This window comes from Phalacrocorax carbo, chromosome 6 (assembly GCF_963921805.1).
Source record: "Phalacrocorax carbo chromosome 6, bPhaCar2.1, whole genome shotgun sequence".
Taxonomy (NCBI): Eukaryota; Metazoa; Chordata; class Aves; order Suliformes; family Phalacrocoracidae; genus Phalacrocorax; species Phalacrocorax carbo.
This window is the reverse complement of record NC_087518.1, coordinates 24,339,176-24,360,645: the sequence shown is the minus strand read 5'-3', so window position 1 is coordinate 24,360,645 and position 21,470 is coordinate 24,339,176. Positions and strand designations below refer to the sequence as shown.

At 39.8% G+C, this 21,470-nt stretch overlaps 1 protein-coding gene across 2 annotated transcripts in view; it reads right to left on the bottom strand.

The window, feature by feature from the left end:
• Positions 1–3,709: 3,709 nt before the first annotated feature.
• Positions 3,710–21,470, bottom strand: part of FAM120A (family with sequence similarity 120 member A) — a 55,273-nt gene continuing 37,512 nt past the window's right edge. The window contains exons 12-18 of one of the 2 annotated variants that reach the window (XM_064454278.1): positions 20,580–20,694; positions 16,223–16,432; positions 14,950–15,133; positions 13,831–13,968; positions 12,209–12,350; positions 8,331–8,427; positions 3,710–5,609 (exon numbers count right to left, since the gene is read on the bottom strand). In XM_064454278.1, coding sequence (XP_064310348.1) covers positions 5,298–5,609; positions 8,331–8,427; positions 12,209–12,350; positions 13,831–13,968; positions 14,950–15,133; positions 16,223–16,432; positions 20,580–20,694 — 1,198 coding nt within the window. In that variant the 3' untranslated portion in view covers positions 3,710–5,297. The remainder of the gene's footprint in view (positions 5,610–8,330; positions 8,428–12,208; positions 12,351–13,830; positions 13,969–14,949; positions 15,134–16,222; positions 16,433–20,579; positions 20,695–21,470) is intronic. The other variant, XM_064454279.1, reaches the window with a different exon arrangement.

Here is a 21,470-nt window from a genome sequence, read left to right as displayed (position 1 = left end):
CTGGGCTTCCCTGGGGGGAGAGGGCAGCAGCTGCTGGTGATCTCACCTTACCCCAGGGCTGTGCATCTGCCAGCTCCCACCTGTATCCTCTTACCCAGTGGTTAGGCATGACAGGACTGTTTCATGGGCTGTTTCATGGGCTTTCAGCACAATAAAAAGGATTATACAAACTTTCACTGAGGGAGCTGTAATCTGCCTCAGGTCCGGATAATTACACTTTTAAGCACTGTCTGCATTGAAAAATGTGCCCACGATCTCACTTTTCATCCCTTCACAGCATGGAAGTGATGGCTGCACTGTCCCATTCCGTGTCCTTGCTGTGACCGGGTGCTGGGGCTCCATCCTGCACACTGGCATGAGGGACCATCAAAACCTTTTACAGACAGGTGTAGGAACAGCCCCTGAGCTGCTGGTTGCTGCAGGATTCTGCTGGTCACAGGGCTTGCCCCAACCCTGAAAAACTCACCCCTTCAAGACTTTTCAAAGAGGATCTGGAAGGTAGCGCAGCAGCTTACACCCCCCTCACCGATGACGCAACCTTCCAGCAATGCAACCGCTACCTTAAATAGCACAACTGCAAGCACAGGAAATAAAATGGTCGCAGCTCTTCTTTGCCCCTGCTGCTTGCCATCCCTGCTGGGCAGGGGGCTCTTTGGCCACTTATCATCCAGAAGATTGCTTAAATCTCATCTTCCTCTGTCCGTAACACAATGCTGCACTTAACGTGCAAGACCTGAGACTGAAAAACACTCTGGATTGCCTGTGCTGGGCCCCTGCTGCACTGGCACCCCCAGCCCCTAAATATTCTCTGCTGTCAGTAATTACCCACCTGCCTGCGTTTAGGACTCACTGAAGATTGGATGTGAAAAAATGCACTAAAAGTGATTGACTGTGGCGCACATAGATCATTATTAGTCATTAACACACAGTTAAACAATTAGCGAGGCCAGCCCAGGGAGGAGCATTGATGCTTTAGTTTCTTGCAAGCCACGCAGGGCTCTGCTCTCAGCTGACAGCTAAGCCCATCGGCATGGGATGGACAGTGGCCACGCATCCCCACCAAAATTGCTGATTCTCCCAGTTTAACTCTTGTCTTGGAGATGGATAATGAGATACTGGTCACATAGGAAGCATTTCTTTACCAAGAGGGTGGTCAAACCATGGCACGGGTTTACTGGAGAGGCGGTTGATGCCCCAAGTCTGCCAGTGTTTGAGTCATTTGGGCAATGCCCTTAATAATTTGCTTTAACTTTTGGTCAGCCCTGAAGTGGTCAGGCAGTTGGACTAGATGATCACTGTAGGTCCCTTCCAACTAAAATAGTCTATTCTATTCTACTCTATTCTATTCATTCTGATTCTAAGACAAGAGGTCTGAGAGCCATCATCTTTATTCTTATCAGTTTTTACTTTAGAAATAAAAAGGCTCAGTTCTCATAGAGCCCTTTGGCCTTTATAAATAACAATAAGCCCTTCCACCCTGTGCACCTATTCCAGGTGCTGCATCTGCAGGGGCATGCACTTAGCTGCAAAGACCTTCTGCACGGCAAAGAGCTGGCTTCAACGTCCACATTCGGTGCCTAAAACATTTTTCTGGGTCACTAACAGGAAACTTACAGGCAATGCATGGAAAGCCTAACACCCCATTCCCCTGCTACAGCAGGCATGCTGCAGCCCTCTGTGCTTCCAGCACAATAAGCAGAGATGAACGCAGCTAGAGGGGACCAGCAGCAAGACACAAGTCAGCCACATCAACACCTCAGGGCTGAGCTGCTGTCAAAGAGGAGTCCACAGTATTGTTACAGGAGATGCAGACAACCTGTCTACATGTGGGTAATAATTATTGTTAACTGTTTTAATTAACACATTAAAAAGGTCCATGTAGCACAGCGTATAACAGAACATAGCAAACTTGCTGATGTATAAACCCACATGTGAAAGGCATTCTTCAGGAGCAAGCCCAGGCAATACCGATCATTCCGTAGGATCACCGATTCCAGAGTCAGTTTAACTCTTTGGAAGAGGCCTAAATTAATTAGAAATTAGTTTCCTGCAGGAAGCTACTCAAGAGAAGAGGGAAGACAGGCACTCCCACACTTGCCCCCATGGAGTGTAGATCCACAGAGTATCGTTTGGTTTCCCCAGCCTGCCAGTCCCTGCTCCACCCCAGCGCGCCCACCGTGCCACCACCCGAACCACCCTCCGCTGCCGAACTGCACGCACCCATTGCAGAGGGAAAAAAAACCAACTTGGTGTTGGTTCTGGGTTTGATACTGATGTTCCCAGTCAGGGACCAGGGAGCTCTGGTACCTCTGAGGTGTCCCCACTGCTAATTCCACTATTATCTACCAACAGCTGAGGGCTCACCCTCCTCCCACCCCAGCGCAGCTTCTGGCCAGGGAGCTGGGTTTCGGCCTCTCTGGGGCAATGGCAGGGGTTTAAACGGGCCACTAATAAAATCTGTGCTCCAGGCCAAATACACATACGCCATGCAAGCCATACTTTTTCACTGTAATTTCTGGAGAAAAGTAAATACACCACCTTACATGCTGGCCAATGAACTAAATCTGCTCTACTTTCACATCCTAATTTCAGTCACACTTGTGCAGATAGCGTGGCACCCTTTGGCTGCCCATGAAAAATCTTGCTGGCGTAGTTACACTGAGGAAAGGAGTGAAGTCATCACACCTGCAGTACGCAGCACATTAGTGAAATTTCCCATGTACCTTTATTTCTGTTGCTATTTCTTATTCCATGCCAGTGACAAGGTTATGCTAGAAAAGTGAAACACACCATCTGTACTGCTGGGAAAGAGGGCAACTGGTGCCTTGAACCTTCACCAGAACAAGAGGTTGGATAATATTTCCAGAATAGATAAGCTCTGACATGGGGTGAGTAACATGGCATCAGTGCAGGGGAGGAAGGGACACGATCCCACCCAAGTGCAACAGTGGGATCCCCCCAATCACTGCCTTTACACCAGCACAACTGCTCCTCTCCAGCCTGTTTGACTTCAGGAAGAGAGGGGAAGACTGCCATCATTTGCACAGAACACAGCTGCACTGCTATAAACTGCATCTATACTGGGAGCACAGAGCTGTTAACACCACTCATGTAGTCACAACACGAGATCAAAAATGCCCAGGGCAAGCTCATTTTCAACAGTGTGTCAGGCACTAAACAGATTAACATTCAGATAGAGACATCAGACAATAAGGGTGTGCCCAGACAAAAACACTCTCCTGATACCAACCAAGGTATAATTATATAACCCCTCATGTTAGTTATGTCAATATGATCCATGATGCAGAGAAAACTCCCGTTAACAGAATAATTTATTCTCAGCTACAAGGAGCTGAGATACAGGCTTTGTTGATCATCTGATATTTCAAGCATGGCGAGCAGCTGGGGTTGGTCTTTTTCTTCTTTAAACAACTGCCCCTGTTATTTGTCTTATTTGCATCTTATTAACCATCTCACATTTAAATGTGGACATCTGAAGCAGCTGCATAAAATAAAATGGACAAAGCATTGCTCCGATCAAGTGTGGTATTCCCCAACAGCAGCAGCGTGTAAAGGCTGCGTTCTCCTTCCCCGTCTTTTGGGAGGACATAATGCAGTCTGCTAACTCACTCGTTTTATTTGGGCATAGGAAAACTTTTATTTACAACATGTTAATTAAAAAAATATTTGACAAAAAAGGCATACAGTATTTTATACTAAAAGAATAAAGATTTTTATTAAGCACTGTAAGTTGCATTCAATAGCCTTCAAATACACCACACCACAATCCATCTACAACCAATCAAACCCAACAGTAGTTCATTCTTGCACAATCCATGAGTTGGGGCAGAACTCCCTTCAACTTACATTAAGATACCTACTTAGCTCTTGCGGGCAGGGAATGGGGAATTACACCTCATTTCTGATCACTAATGTGTGATGAAGAGCATCAGGAGAATTATATGAAAACGAATATAAAGAAATGATTCTGATTTTGAAGTACATTAAGTTTGGAAACACTAACAAAAACATCAAAATGATACAGGTATATTTGCTTATACTAAATTCTTGATGGGAAAGTTCTCAAGAACAAGCCATTTTTTCCTGCTACAGAAGGGGGGTACTTTTTTTTTTTTTTTGAAGATCAAAGCTTTTTTTTTTGTTTTTCACAGAATTTCATATTTGCTAATATGAAGGCATAAAACAGCAACAGAGAACAATAATGCATACAGCAATGAGTACACCAGGGTAACGTTGATATTCAAAACGGCTAGATAATTTTTTTTTTAAGTTTTAGAATAAATGCAACAGAGGTCAATAATCACAAAATTTTAAGGTTAGAGCAAGATCAGTCAATGACTAAACATAGTTAACATCTTTTATAGGACTATTACTGATTATTAGCTTTTTGTTTTGCAAATGGGCACAGTACTTGTAAGAATGGAAGAAAGAGGACAATAACATGCATAATATTAACTACACACTTTAAAAATTATGAACCATGCAGAAGTTTAGCTCAAATAGTAGTACTAATGGTCTACGTCTGATTCAAAACCACATAGTTCATTGATCACGGATGCATGGTATTAGTCACAAAAAGTTTCAGAACACATTGTGTTTATTTTGAAAGGTCATTTGCATCTTCTATGATTTCAACTTTATCTCCATTTAACTTGCTTGTAAAGTATGTATGATGTATATTTAAAATCAGCAGAACTGCAATATTACTCTATAATTTTTAGTTTCAATAGTTTGCACATTTTAACACAAAAGAACCACATCAACAGTGATGAAATTTAAGAAAAAAAAACTGTGGTTGTGCCTTTTTCCCCCCATAATCATGAAATCAAAGCCTTAAAGAAAGCTTTATTGTGACACAGTAATGCAAAATCAAATATAATGGCATACATATGGTGCCAAGTACTAAAAATTATATTTTAAGCTATATATACTTAAAGACTGCCAAAATTTGTTGTCTTTATATTTCAAAAAAAACAAAACTACAAGCTTTTGTCATAACCAGTTTAAACTTTATGTATACTTCATTTTAAGTGCGGGAGTCAAATGCTCTTCATTCTCTTTCTTTTTTGTTTTATTGTAGCATTTTGACTACAACTGGTTAAAACTAAAAATGTGTTGTTTAAATCTCTGACATCAAAGAGGGATCCGAATTTCCAAAGTCCTCATTTTTCTCTTACGGAAAGGAAAAAATGTACATAACTGTAGGCTCTCTTTCTTTCCAGATATTCCTAATCCTGACCCTTCCCAACATCCTTCACCCTCTATAAAAAATAAGTTTACTCTTCTTTTTTTAAGACAGTGGCCTCAAGAGTATCATCTTTATGGCAAACACTGTCTGCATTTAGTGCATTTAAGTGAGGATTTGTATTGCACATTTTAGAGTCATTGCTCAAGGCACTTTCAGACTGATTGGAAGCCCTGATGTCTCCTGTATTCCCATTCATCTGGGAAGCTGGTTTTTCCTCATTCACAACTCCATTTTCAGCCAGGGATCCATCTGAAGACACAAGTGAGGATTTAGATTCCTCTGATTTTGACTTAAGTTCTTTGGCTACTTCTTCTGCTGAAGCAGCATAAGGAGGTTTGCCCTAGTTTTTAAAAAAAGAAGAAAATTACTGAAGAACCACTGCTATATATTTACAATCTGTTACAAAGTCACTATTAATAAGCAGCATGCAGTGTGCACAAGTATCACAAGCAAATACCAAATATTACATACTACTGAAATAAGAAGTGGCACACAAAATAAACGGCACAGCACAGATGAGAAATAATTTTCAGTGTTTCTGGGCACTTCCTAGCCATGCCTTTTGATGCTCCTGTGGTAAAATGCCCTTTCTAGCTTTGATGTCTCAGTTATTTCACAATATAAGCGCTACATAAATGTCTGGAAACACCAAAATTGAGAATCAATATACATCTTAACTCTGCTTCTTGGTTCATATACATTATAATTTAATGGTAGGATTACATGTTATTCAAATACAGACCAAAACTTTTTCAGACAAATTTTAAAGAAGTGCAAAAGTACCATGCAATATGATCTATACTAGTCTATATGCTTCTGAGATTAGGAAAGTGACTTTATATGAAGAGCATATAGTAGAATCTTACAAGACTGAGTATAGCAATCAAAAACAGATTTCTGCAGCATTAGAATGTATATTTAGCTTTTAAGCATCTGCAACAATTATCCCAGTATTCCATAAGCATAACAGGCTTCAAACAACAAAACAAAATCAGTAGGTTGTGTTGCTAAGGAGCAACATTCCTATCTATCGCATTGTTAACAAAGTACTAAGAAATGACTTCATATACAGACATCTTACACAGCTCAAACAATAGCAACAGTTTCACAGTGTAATAATCTTAATTTTGACATACTAGAAACAGAATGATTAGTACTTTTTTGAATTGCTGAAAGATTTTGCAGGTGAGTAAGAACTGTTCTCTAGCATCAGGATCATAAACCTTGTTTTCCAGAAAATCACAAAAAATTCTGCAGTAACACTGCATAGGTGTATGACTGGCATATGAGGACAATGAATATTTATCACAGTAAATATACTTCTTTACAGGCTTCACTAATTTTAGATTAAATGCATGCTTTTCTTTCTTTCCAGATCAAGAGTGAAAGGTCTCATCTTTTGAAAAAAATAGGCATATCTAACCTTTGCTAACTACAAATTGCTTATTTCAGTCAGACTCTCCAACCTTTGTTCGTATCACCTCACAATAAGTATCAATAAAGTCAGTGCAGGGAGTATCTTTCTTGGCGCAAATACGCATGTCTGAATCTGGCCCTACATAGGCACTCTTTCCTTAACTGCCCAGGCTTGTAAGACTGGGAAGTACACTGTTGCCAGTTAATCTTAACTGGGTATCAAAATCTACTTGTTACACATTAGGTTTCCATTTTTAATTCACCTTTTTTCTCTTCCTGAAAAAGGAATATATACACTATAGTGACTGATGACTGTAAAATCCAATGAGCTCAGGACCAGTCAGAAGAAAATGCCACCATTTATCTTTCTTCTTCTGCAGGCACAATTTTAGACCAAGATCCTTGTGATCACACGTATTTACCATCCAAATTACATACCATTAATAAAAATATGAATACCCAAATGTGCTGACTGTCAAGACTATCTACCATCCACCTACAGGTACTATCTGAACTACATTTATATATGTAAACCTCTAGTAAGCCCAAAGTATTTGGGAGCTCCTTCTCAGTGCTTCCTTTATTTCCCAGGTTAAAGTACTTGGAAATTAGATACTATATAATTAACATAGTGGTTTCTCTTCTATTTAAAGTAAAAGATGTAAAGCTTTAAATACATAGGTACATTTGCAGACTTATATAATCTGCATACTCAGAAATGTAACAAGGAAGAGAAATTTTTGAATTTTTACACCTAGAACCACAGCAAGTTTTACTTGAAGTTAATAGTGTCTTCATTATCCACTGGAGAATTTCCCTTCTCTTACTCTCTGATACCTGCAACCCCCTCCCCCCCATCTCTTATATACTAATGCCTCCAGACAAATTGCAGATCCGTATATTTATTGTGACAGTTTTCCACCTATTTACTACCCACTCGTCCACTACCATTGGGACTTGCATCAACATTTAAAACTGCATAGCAGCAAGAACAATGGAAAAAGGAGGAAAACATAACTCTGAAGCAATTGGCCTTTAATATGAAACAGCAGTTTGCTTCAGCCATATTTAAAGGATGCATGGAAAAGACAAAAACCATACTCTGTAGACACTCCATACGTTTTCACCGAAAATGAAACTCTCTGCTCATGAGGGGAAAGACTGGTGTGTTATTTTCTAGAAGTTTAGACTAAGTTCTTATATTTGGAGACATACAGCAGCAAAGATCCTTCTACTGCTACTCATTTTTCTTCATGAGGTTGGACTGCGGTCCCAGAAAAGAAACTGGGAAAGAGTGAGGGCGGGAACAAAAACGGCTAATTTGTTTCAGCTTTGTATTTCTCCCATGTTCCTAAATTTTCTTCTACTCCCACGGCTGGTTAGAGCTGTGGAGGCACAGCCTTCCTATCAAAATACATTCTTCCACATCTGCCTTTATAGCCAAAGTTTGCTTATAATTGAGATGCAACACTAGCCTGTCATCCATTACTGGTTGTGCAGCTTACAGCAACACGCAGACAAGATCACTGTAAGAAACGCTTCTACCTTTTAAAGTCGTGCTTGTCAATATTAGCAGGTCTGGAAGTCCATACCATACCAGCCTGTAAACTAGAGTGTTTTCAAGTCAAGCACACGGCTTTATTACCTGAATTGCTCCCTGGCTTTTATAACCTCTCCCATAGTACCTTCCGCCTCTTCCAAAAGTTCTTATCACTGGAGTGGAAATAACTCCTCTAGGACGCCTGTAAATTTTTGAGGAAAAGGAAGAAAGAAAAATACATATCAGCTTTGTTTAAAACTCTTTAAATTTTATTTTGCTGGAAGGTTTTTTTTTCTAGCTTTACTGTATAGTGACCAACATTTACATTTCTTTAAAGCAGCAATATGACTAAATGATTCAGGATTACAGGTTTCTACTGCTGGCAAGTGTATGAAACCTAACAAATCTTCTGTTTTCCTAGCAATAAAATGTCTATTTTTGTATTTCGCTTCTCGAGAAACAATAAATGAGTACTTTCAAGCTTTGCACAAACTTTTTCAAAGTTTCAAATTATCCTTACAGCACTTTAAAAGCAGAGATCAAAATACTTTCACCTTAAAAAATATGCAAGAAATTTGAACCATTTATAAAGCCATTTCTCCCATTTAATAACACTTCCCACATATAAACAAGCTAGACAGAAGAAATCAGATAGAAGAAAGGAAGGCAAAATATGAAATTGCTTCGGTTTTGTTGGGAGAATACAAAATTATCTAAGAACACTGAGGAAAATAAAAGGCTTCGGCCATATCTGACACATAGAAATTTATCAATTTATCAATTTGGATGCTTTCAAATGGAGGTTTCCAACCAGGACACATCAGGTGGTGGCTTTTTCATTTGATTCAATAAAGATTAGATCAGATCAAAACAAACTTTCACTCAGCTAAACTACTTTAATGCCATCAATTGCAGAAACTCAGTTTCCTTATCATTATGTCGAGGACTACTTCTCACCTAAAAATTCTTGTTTCTCTACTAGAAATACATGATTGCTCTACTTCTCCAAATCCATTGCCCCATAGTGGGAGGTCCCAGAATGAAGAGTGATGCCTCTAAAGCTGGCACAGAGCAGCCAGGTGCTGCTCAGGTCTAGGCCTGCAACCAGCCCACTTTCTAAGATGCATGGGCTGCAATTGCCCTGTTTGCTATTCTGGAAACAAATGACAGCTGCAATTCAACTGCATCTTATTTTCAATATACCTGAGAATCCCCATATGCCAGCAAGGCCCTGGCGAGCTGTACAAAAAACCACCTGAAGAGGAGGCAAACTTTTCTTTAGGGCTCCTACTTCCTCTGTGGCTGTGCTGCAAAAACTAAGTTACACTGAACTGACTCAGTGGAGAAACACTGACCTGTGCCATGCAAGTCTTTTCACACACACTGCAAATTCCCACATTGAGCAATAAGAAATTAAATACTGGGATTTAAATACAACAGCAGAGAATAAAAAGAGGAAAGAGCTGTGTTTGGTAAGTGAGTAACTCCGTGCATTCTCTCCGAAGATTTTAACAGGGCTTACCTATCCCATTTGCTAATTTTTTCACAAGGTGAAAGCGTACCCTTCAGGGAGCTGAGTAAGATTTTTCCTACTCAGAAAATAACATTAAATATATTGATGGATCGAGGCCAATAAAAAGCAGCTGGTATAATTTTAAATAGTAAGAATATCTAAGTTCAGTGCTGCATATGAGACAATGGTGTACACAAGCCTGACATTATCCCCTCTGCTGAAAGAGATTAAAAAATTATATAGAAGTGTGCCGGACTAGGTGATAAATTACTGACAATGTACTGTGTAGTGTTTTCCTAGCAGTGTTCTTTAGTACGAAGCAGCATCTGCCAACACAGACCCCAAAATACCTGTCTTTAGACAGAACACTAACATTAGCGTGTTTTCCTGCTAGGTTTTATTTTTCTCTCAACTGACACAACAAACAGATAAGCTGCCTGCGATAGTTTTTCCCTCTCTGACTAATTCTAGTAACTCCATATGAAAGAATGTAACATCAGTTATGACTTGATGGAGACAGGAAGATCTGGTATTGACTGTTTTCTAGTCTTTTTGAGGTGACAACTTGCACCCAAACTGATTGCCCAAAGATAGTACCTCTGCCAGAAAGAAAATGTTAGATATTTTATCTCCTAACTCAAAAGCCTCTATTGGAAAACAGTATTTCTCTGTCATAAAGGTACTTACAGGAGGAATACCACCCTTTCAGTGATTTGACTGCTTCCCAGATAAGTATGGCTCTCAGTTTAGGACTTGCCACTGTTAGTTCCTGGCTACTCGTGTTTTGCATAAATTAACATATTTGGTTCTTCATAAAATGGAGGAACTGCTATTCTCTGAAGGAAGTCCATCGTATATACAAATGTAAGCCAGATCTGAGCCTGAAGGTGCCTCCAGATCATCACTCAGGGTGCCTCAGTCAGACAGCAGCCTGAGTAATCCACTATAAATTACCCAGATGTTTACCACAGAGAGTACTGCAGTCAGTACATTTCACTGAAGAAAAGGGACAAGCTCTGTAGTGAGCCAGATTCTTCTGTTCATGGATCTTCATGAAAAACAGAAGTTAGGACCACACACTAGCCTGATTTAAATGGTGAAAAATGTTTTTTTGTCCACTAAAATGGAGGAGTAAGATTAAAATACCCAAAGGAGCCTAGTGCCTCATCACGCACCTCAGCTTATCCCCCGGTCTCCTGCTGCTACTCCAGAAGAGCACAGGTGTGCCATGGACCCCGCTAGCCCACACAGCACGTAGCATGTAGCATGTAGAACAGCACTAGATGCTTATGTGTTGGCAACTGAATCACATTCTAGAGAATTAAATAGTCACACCTAATTTTGCTCCCCTAAAACCATCAGCTCTGCTCTTACACCAATGCTGTTTTCTGCTGCTGAACTTTTAAATCTTTGTTTCTGCTGTCCTCCCAGCAGCTCTTGCTTCTCCTTCTCCCCCTGCTCCCACTCTCCCAGGGCTTCAGATCCAACGATTTCCTCACTCAGTCCAACACCACAGGCATTCCAACAGCTCTTGCTGGCTTTAGCACGATGCTTTATAGTGCACATTTGATTAAATTAAAGAATAGAGAGGAATTAATGCAGTTCAGACTTGTTCTTTCAGACTGCTGCTTCCAGGCTCAAGATGGCATAAATACACCTGCTTTACTCCCTTGCTTTAATATAGTTGAAGACAGACATATAAATCACATTCCTTTGGTATTAACTCCTGTAACAGACACAGGCTTAATTAAATATGATACAGTTTTGTAAAGCATAGAACAATTAAGCCTATGCAAAAGAAATATAATCCTAAAAGTAAAGTCCTAGATATGTTTGTAGCAAAGTATTTCTTTTTCAGAAACGTTGTGTACCTGTAATTTCAGCTATAGTGAAATGAAGTGGAAGAGCTAAAGAAATTAATATTCTTTTCAGCACATCTCCCATCATGACTGTAGCAGAGAACTATTAAACCTAGAAATGTCCTTCAGGTGTTTTCTGCTTTGCAGAAGAATTACATAATTAAGTTATTAAAAATTTTATCACACTTCTTAATAAATGTTCTACCATGACAAAGAAAGTAATTGAGTGCTAATAGTTTTGATCAGGTTGAATGTATTTATTGATTTCATGTAAGACAAAGCCCCCAAGTCACTTCCTCATGCAAAGCAATCCCATGTGTGTATTTTTTTTTAAATATAAGTATCTACCTATATATGTGTGTATATATGTCAGATGCAGAGTAAAAATTTTATTTGCAAATAAAAATGCTTATACTCATCTGAATAACAGATTAAAAACACATCAAAATGAATGCACATGCTTTTCTTGAAAACTCAGTGGGTATAATTCACCTAATGTGTCCTAAAATGTGTTGTGTGAAATTTCTAATGCCTCCGGCTTTTCCCTGTTTTACTTTTTTCCCAGTCGTTGAATTACATATGAAAAGCATGTTCCAGAAGATTGCACTTACCCTCTCGCTGGTCCTCCCACAGAAACAACCTGCAGAGGAAATGGCCCTCTACCCCCTCGTCCGCGTCTGCTTCCAGCCCAATGGCCGACTACAGTGCCGGCAATTTCAAGTTTCCCTCCCTGAGAAGGAATAGGTTGGACTCCTGCACATAAAAGTAAAACCGAACCTTGATCTTCACAATCATAATGTTAAAGTTACAAATGAATGGAAAACTGGTTTGCCCAGATTTTATCACATATACAGTTTCCTCTCTTGATACTCGGATATTATTTCTCATTTTGCTGTCTTTCAGAAGTATTGTAACTCCAAGAGTTTTTCTTTCCCCCCTTTTTAAAAAATAGATATGAATTCTGAAAGGAAAAATGATCTTATGTGAGTACTTCAGTTTCAGTAATTAAATATACACTTCAGATAAACATTAAGAAACTGAAGTGAAATTTTACAAGCTATCTGAAAATTTTTTTCCTGCATTCCTAATGAAGTAGTAATTTTTGCAGATTTAAACGCACTTTTTAGTGAACACCAAATATCAGCATAAGACACACAGATTGTAACTGCTATAAACAACTTACTAGGCAGAAATTATCTGTACTAACACTAAGTTGTAATAAAAACATGGCATTTAAATTGATCTGGATGTACAAGATAGGTTTATCCCTCCCCTACCAAGAAAGCAGCTAAAATTGCAATTGTCTGAAATAAGAATGAAATTAAAGTTGCTCATATCTTTATGCCTGTGTTTTGCCCTTAAAAATCAACAGTGGGGCATAACATATATTTCAAAAATCTAGGTAAGTGCAACTGAGCCAGATGTTACTGGTAAGACCATCAGCACTGAAAGGGTTACAAAACACAGTATTTTGCAGCCACGATTAGTCTTCGAACATTAATATGCTAGGAACTAAATTACTGATTAAATTAAAAAAGGTTCATACTTCCCTGTGCAAGTCTTTCAGCTTCAAATGCACATTTATTTATGGGGGAAAAGTTATTCACACAACAAAGCATCAGAGGAATGTTCACTCTTAGGATAAAAGCTCAGAGGCCAGAAAGAACAGCTAAATATATGGAAAAATGTTACCCTAAATGGGGATTTGTAATGAACTGCATTGTCCCACCTCATACAGGAGATGAGCGACGGGCACACAGGGAGGTAAGTAAATCTCATACCTGTGTCCATGCTGACATCAATGCCAGCGAAGAACAGGTTAGCAGTAACACTGAAATCAGTCATGTTTACGTCAGGTTGTTTTTGCAAAAAGCTCAACTGCCCCCAAATTTCAGAAAGTAACTATTAATACATTCAAGCAAAGTTCAGCTGATTACAGATTCCACTCTTGCATTTTGAAGCACAGGAGACAGACTGTCTCGTAAGGTTTTTACAGCTATCTTGTGTTTGGAGGAGGGTTTCTAGGCATGAGAGAGGCTGATGCTGAGGGGCTTGTGGCAGGGACCTGGGGAGAGCAGAGCAGACAGCAGCCTAGGCAGGCTCTAGAGAAGGAGAGCTGAGACAGTTAGGGAGAAAGGGAGACTGGCAGTCAGTAGGAAAGCCTCAGACCAAACCGTAAAGTGAAGGAAGCCGTTGCCAGAAGCTCTAAGAAAAGGGTTTGGGGTATAATTACCGCCCTGAAACTTGCTAGTCCTGTTGCTGTCATTGCCAGAGAAGGCTCCGGAGTGTCCTGCCGCTGCCGCCACCCGGAAGGCCCGGTAAGTGCCTGTGGCTACTGTTTCCCCATAAGGGCCTCCAAAGCCATAGACTCCTGTTAGACCCAGGGTAAAGAAAGACAGGGGAAAAGCTGTGAGGGGGCCAGGCATCTGGGAAGACCCCTAGCAGAGATGCTGCTGCCTCTTCCATCCTTCTGGAGTCAGCAGGGAGGGCTGTGCTCCTGGAGGCTGGGCAGGAGCAGCCCACAGCTGGCCTAGGTGACACTGCACGGGAGCAAGCCACCACCGCTGAGAAATCCCTGGCCAAGGATGTCCTGCTGCCTTAGGGAGCACGGGGTCTCTTAACCAAATAGCAGGCCTTAAACCTGGGTTTGGAACAGGCACTTCGACTTCTACAGCATCAAAATGAGCATTGAAAGGCTTGCAATGATTTTTTGGCAATGAGCTCCGATAGCTACAGTTGTGGCACCCCAAGAATGTCTTACTCCCAGTGTCCAGTATCAGTACACCTATGGGCCTTGGTACCAGAGAGGTTTTCAGAAAGGGAATAATTCTAGAAATGACCTGGAATGGTTATAGCAGTATTTACGCTCAATGGTGCCAATGGTTAAATGACTGTAGCAAAATATAGAGGGGTGGGGAGGAGGAAAGGTTGTCTTCAACCCTGACAGGTAAGCTGTGTCCATTAATTTAGGCATTCTTAATATTTATAAATATAAAGGTTTTGAAGCAAGGTACTATGCACATAAGAGCCTTTTCATATCATCCAGTGTTGAACCATTCCTCTTTTTTTCTATTTCGTAAGATAGCAGTAAAAATATTTTGATCTGGCACAGTTACTAAAACTCCTGATGGAAATATGCAGCAATACAACACATTCCATACTGCTAGGCTATGGCTAATAAAATTAACAACAAAATATGGTGATTGGCACATGACAGCACATGCCAAACACTTGCTTTTATGCATTTTTTCCTATGAAATTGAACATGTAAATGAGTTCATAGTTTTGGGAATGTGAAAGGCAAGGTAATGCTTCACACCAATATATTTTGCACTGCTGTCCCATCACTTACCAGCAAAGCCTCTCCCCCTGCCCTGAGGTGGTGGGACTGGCCCAAAGTGTCGAGGATACATAGAAGCTGGATAGAAAGGCATGGCAGGTGGAGGTGGGAAAGGGAGAGGATGGTTCTGCCTGGAGAAATTTAATCCTTCTAGGATGCTCTGACGCATCTTTTCAACCTTGGCTGCCTGCTCAGCCTATGAATAAAGACAAAGTCACAGAAAGATGTCAAAATTCTGATTTCAATTGTATAAAGCTACATTTACAGAAAAATTTCAAAGAAGAAAGCAAAATAATAGAATAGTAGATAACTACTGCAAACAAATTCCATGAAGCTAGCTAGAAAAATTACAATAATCTGTGTTGCATATCTACCTCAATGATATTTGGATTGCAAAAAAATCTTTACATATCAGTAGAGAGATGGGAGTCTAAATACTAAGATGGTTTGGAAGTCAGTAACACAGAAACAGTTTAAAAGTTAAAATGGGTTTTCCAGAAGGGAACTGAGAAACCTCTGTCTACTGTTTCCTGAACACTTAATGCAGCCCTTTACTTTAAACAGAATCATCGTCATAAACCTGGAGCACAAACCAAAATTTATATGAACAGACTAAAGCATGCCTGGAGGCTAACAAGCCTGAGAGGGACCACAGCCATCATTGAGATTTGATCTATGATCAGTTTCCCTTGAGTCAGAAATTAGAAGAGGTAAAGTGTTTTGTTAAGGTTTCATACCTCCTAAAAAGTTAGAGAAAAGTTGTGGCCATTCAGTAAACTGATTTTTATCAGTTTCCTCTTTTTATATTTAGATGATAACTTTGTATGATTTGGATACAACAAAAAACTATTTCATTTGAAGATGGTCAAAAGAAATGTGAAAAGATTTTGAGCTTAAGGACCATATTAATGACTTCACAGTCTGTAAAATAAGTTAGAAACCACAAATTTTCTTTCACTGTGAAACCATTGCAGCTTAGTCCTTTGTGACAGCCTTGCTAGCCTAACCCAAAGATAGTACCTGAGCAAATGAACAGAGAAGTTTTCAACTCAGTCCTTCATTACATCACAATTGCAGTCAAGTTTCCATAGCCAGAGAGAAAAAAATTAAATTGAAATTTATGCCAGTTTGCTTTTTCCAAATCTACCAAAATATTCTACTTCATATTTCCCTTTTAAAAGTAGAGAGATGATATATGAAGTAAATGACTGACAAACCAACCACACCTAACACTTCTGAAAATTTGGCACACTTGATACTCTGTCACGCTTCTGAAACTACACACCTGACCATCACAGAGGTCAATGAGCGGAACTTTCTCCCGGCTTGCTTTGATGAGCTTGGTCTGGAATAACTTTCCATCAAAATACATCCACGGACAGCAGTGCTCCCATGGAATTGGCTGTCCGCAAGCATCGTTTGCAAAAAGTGCCATATCAACACCACTCATAAATAAAGCAGACAGCTGAATTCCTCGGGGATCAAGATTCTCAATCTGTTCAAAAAAAAAAAAAGGTAAATTTAGTAAGGTAATAATGAGATGTAATTCAAAGTTATTCAAATAGTTACATTATTTTCAAAACTCTTGAAAACAGAGAAATTTTAAAAGGTCATCCAGACTTCTCACACGTAATTGCCAGTTTCACTAGAAAAAAGTACCAGAATCTATTGCCTGCATATGCAAACCTGCAATGCTTAGGAAGGCTGTTGTTCCCATCCATCCACTCTAGAGGTGAACCTGAGATAAAATGAAAGAACTCTATTTTCTCAACAACAAAGCACAGGCAATTGCTTCTAGTATTTTAATGTTTTAACTCAATTCATTATCAAGACGACAATCAAAAGTGTTAAGTAAAATACTCATCTTTAATTTGTGGCATGTGGTATCTGAACCGTGTAAGATGGATACTTTAGGTGCATTAATCATTGATAAATATGCAGTATGGAGTTTTTCAAACAATGATAAAGCGTGTTATAGCAAGGAAAAGCACTAAAGACACTTATAGGAAATTAGCAGTAGAAAATTTAATTTAAAATAATTATTTCAAATAATCTTGTGCTTCTGATATTTTGTAGAAAGTTTCAGGAATAAGCTCGACGTCAGCATTCAATTTTTCATCCCACATACCACGTTTTCCTTCCAACTCCTTTATAACTGTTTTCCTATTAGCTTGATTCCAGATTTTGCTGTTAGAACGTGTCTCATTAACGAAGTAATGTTTATGCATACAACAGCTTTATCTAGAATGCAGGATAGATACACAAAGGTAGAATTAAATAGTGAATAATAGCCAGTGGTAAAAGCAAAAAGGATTTGCTCGCAGCAAATATACTTTTAGCTCTGGCATAAGAAAATCATAGCATCACAGAGTGCTTTGGGTTGGAAGAGACCTTTAGAGGTCATCTAGTCCAACCCCCCTGCAATGAGCAGGGACATCTTCAACTAGATCAGGTTGCTCAGAGCCCTATCCAACCTGACCTTCAATGTTTCCAGGGGTGGGGCCTCCACTACCTCTTCTAGGCAACCTGTTCCAGTGTTTCACCACCCTCAGCGTAAAAAAATTTTTTTCCTTATATCCAGTCTAAATCTACCCTCCTTTAGTTTAAAACCATTACCCCTTGTCCAATCAAAACAGGCCTTGCTAAAGAGATTGCCCCATCTTTCCTATAGACCCTCTTTTAAGTACTGAAAGGCTGCAATAAAATCTCCCCGCAGCCTTCTCTTCGCCAGGCTGAACAACCCAACTCCCTCGGCCTTTCCTCATAGGAGAGCTGCTCCAGACCTCTGAGGGTCACTTTTGTGGCCCTCCTCTGGACCCGCTCCAACAGGTCCATGCCTTCCCTGTGCTGAGGGCTCCAGAGCTGGACACAGTACTCCAAGTGGGGTCTCACCAGAGCGGAGTGGAGGGGCGGAATCACCTCCCTCCACCTGCTGCCCACCCTTCTTTTGATGCAGACCAGGATAAGGTTGATCTTCTGGGCTGCAAGCGCACATTGCCTTGACATGTTGAGGTTTTCATTCACCAGTACCCCCAAGTCCTCCTCCGCAGGGTTGCTCTCCATCCCTTTATCCCCCAGCCTGTATTGATACTGGGAGTTGCCCAAACCCCAGTACAGAACCTTGCACTTGGCCTTGTTGAACCTCATGAGGTTCTCACAGGCCCGCCTCTCCAGCTTGTCTAGGTCTCTCTGGATGGCATCCTGTCCTTCTGGCATGTTCACTACTAGTGTTCTCTAAAATAATTCTGAAAACATCAGCCCTTTCTTGGAAAAAATATTGTACAGTTTAATGTAAAATTTACAGTTTAATGTAAAAAATATTGGAAAAACATATTTTACAGTTTAACTGCGTTACCTTCCTTGTACATAAGCAACCTTTAAGATACAAAAGACTACCCACAGATCACTTTGAAGATATGCAGCTGGGTTCAAACTCAGCTGCTCTTTCTGTCTGCCTTCAAGAAAGATAGAAGCAGCTGCTTCATATGAAGACAGGAACAACACTGCATCTTTCACTTAACCAACATATATTATGGAAATGATCCATATTACTCTTCATGTATGATTTAAAATTAAAACTTGGAGAACAACGTCTATCAAACAAAAACACTGTTTATCACTTGCCTTGCCTCTGCCTTTCATTTTGTGTTGGAATGGAAAAAATATTTTCTCTGGGAACGCCCTTAGATCTCTAAGACCAGCAATTTCCACAGTGGGGTTTCTTCCTCTTTGCAACAAATCTTAAGCCAGAGGCAAGACTCTGGTAATTCTTATAGATACCTTTGCCAAAATCTCTACCCCTAGATGTCATTTATTTATTTATTTAGTTGTGTTTTGAAAAGAGACATTGAAGACTAAGTGGCTGACACACTGCTGTTCTTTGATGCATCCAGCCTTGCCTACAAACCTGTCCTTCAAATTTCCACCAATACCCACATGTACAATTACTCAGCTCCAGGAGAGCTTGGGGTCTTGAATCATGGTTTCATGGTTCCCATGAAACTTTAAAAGGCTCTCCACTATATTCCACAGAGTCCAACATTTGTCACCTCAGATAGGCTACATACATTTCTTCCTAACATACAGGACAACTCATTGTCCATTCATTCCTTTGGCAGAGGTTGGCCACATGCTTCCCTGAAGACCAAGTACTGCTCTTCATACAACACAAACAACTGTCATCATCTTTGGACCAGAATCTCTGAGGTTCTGAAAGGCCTGCTAAGCATACAGGGCTTCCAGCATGAACGTCTACTAAACACCTTGAAAAGGAGTTCCATCAGTCACCTGAATGATTCTCCTTGGACATGTAGATCATGGACATAATCTACATTTATGGTGCTTTTAGGTAGTTAGCCACAATGAGGAGTACTCAAAAATGTTTTTCTCAGGAGTTTAATACACTTATCATCCATGTCAGCAGCAATCCAGTTCTAAGTGCTGAAGCAAACAAGCAGTCTTGCATGAACACATCAGGTGTTCACGATAGCTGTCTTCATCCTGTGATTTTCACATTTTTTGCAGCAATAAGGGAAAGGCCAAATTAACTTTCTCCCTGTTGGATTTTATTTATTATTTGAGCTGTTGGCATTCATTCTTTGGTATACGGGAGGAGGATTTTGTTTTTCTGTAACTCTGCCATTAAAATTACTAGGACATGGATTCTCTGCTTACTATGTGGCAAGTTCAAATAGATTCTGAAGTGGATTCAGCTGTTTTCTTCCCCTTACATTTATCAGGACTTCTATAGCTTAGCACTGGGTTCCCATGAGCAGACTGATTTGGTTTACAGATTGAGACTGAGAAGTCCTTGCTAGCGTGTAACATGCAGGAATGCAAGCCAGATTCTGGTTGTTGCCCACAGAAGAGAAATACTCACTTGCTGGCTTTGAGAATGCTCTTGCAGGCTTGCAAAGCCACTTTTATTAGTTGCAAGATATTCCTTAGAAGAGCCTAATAGCTGAAGTCTGTGTGAGCTTAATTACTCTTTCTTCTAAGAACAGTGCTAGGATTGCTGCTTTTGTCTGTGTACCCCTGCAGTGTGTACCTGTGAATGTGAACTGACTAGGGAAACAAGTATCACCTTCTCCTTGCTGATTTACCTAAGGACACCATGTGTCCAGGCACTGCTAGGAGCAAAACCGGTCACTAGACTTTCCTGACTTCAGCCCTACACTACCTGAAAGACTGTCTGAAATGACTTCTTCAGTATGAGGCTGCATGACAAAGAGGTGAGCAGCATCTCAGCTCCTTTGCTACGTTGATCATCAGTGCAGACAGGAGATAAGATGGATCACTTCCAGTGATGCACTCCTTATATATCCCAATACCTCCCATAGCTTCCAGGTATCAAATACACTATTGGGCATATTCCAAGAGACAATTACTTAACAAAACTGTGAGGAAAGTTTCTGCAGTATAGAATACTTTTAAGATTTTAGTTATCCATCCAACCAGTGAAACAGAACTGATTATCAATCTTTGCAGCACTTTAGAATACTAAGATTAATATTTTGGAAAGTACAAGTAATTATGGAAGGCTTTTAGTGAGACAGGCACATACACATCATCAACTAGAGTTAACAATATGGATCAGCTCAGAATAAATCTCTTAAATTATCAAAGTTATAGTTAAGAATTACCTTGAGTTCCTGAAGCTGGTCAGGTTCATAGAGCTTTGGAGACAATGCTTGGGCAAGAAAAGCATCAAGTTCCTGGCGACGAAGTATACGAACCCCCGGCCACTGTACCATATACCTACAGAGGAAGCCCATAATTTTTCAGAAGCTTCCTTTAATAGGTAAATCAAGTAGTATTTTAATCAGAAGTCACAAGAATGTAATAACAAAATTTTTTTGTCGTTGTTGTCTAGGCTTGGATAGTTAAAAAGGCTAAAACACTAAATAGATTTGAAGTTTAAATTTGTTTAAATTCATATGGAAGAGCTTCTGACTGTGAATCAGTTGTGCAAAAGCCTGCTTCCAGTGAAAAAGGGGAGGGACAGGCCCCCAAAATAGAATTTAAAACAGAAGTGGACTCTGATACATCTCAAAATATAATAATATAAAGATTAATGGTCTTTATAAAAGACCAATGGTAAAGGACTTTGTGGACATGGTTTTCAGATAACACATTACTCAGAAATTAACTAGTCAGTGAATTTTATGCTTATCATGTCTTAATGAACAACAATTTAAGTGTGCCATGTGTCATAGGAGAGAAACATGCTGTGCAAATGAATGAGGAACTCTGCTTTAAGATACTATTTGGGATATTTTTTGTATACTTACTATTGTATAAGGACAAAACCAAAGGGCTTTTAGTGCTCAAAAGGCAAGACAAAGTACAATAGAACAGAAGACAAATTTACATTTATTGCTCTCAAAAATTGCTTAAAATTTTCCTGTGCAATATGCTAACCTTGGATTCTGCCTAGGTTTATTCTACCTAGATTTATTACCTACCTTGATTCTACCTAGATTTATAAGCTAGTAATATTAAAATAATAGTCCCTTTCCAAAAAGGTAAGCATC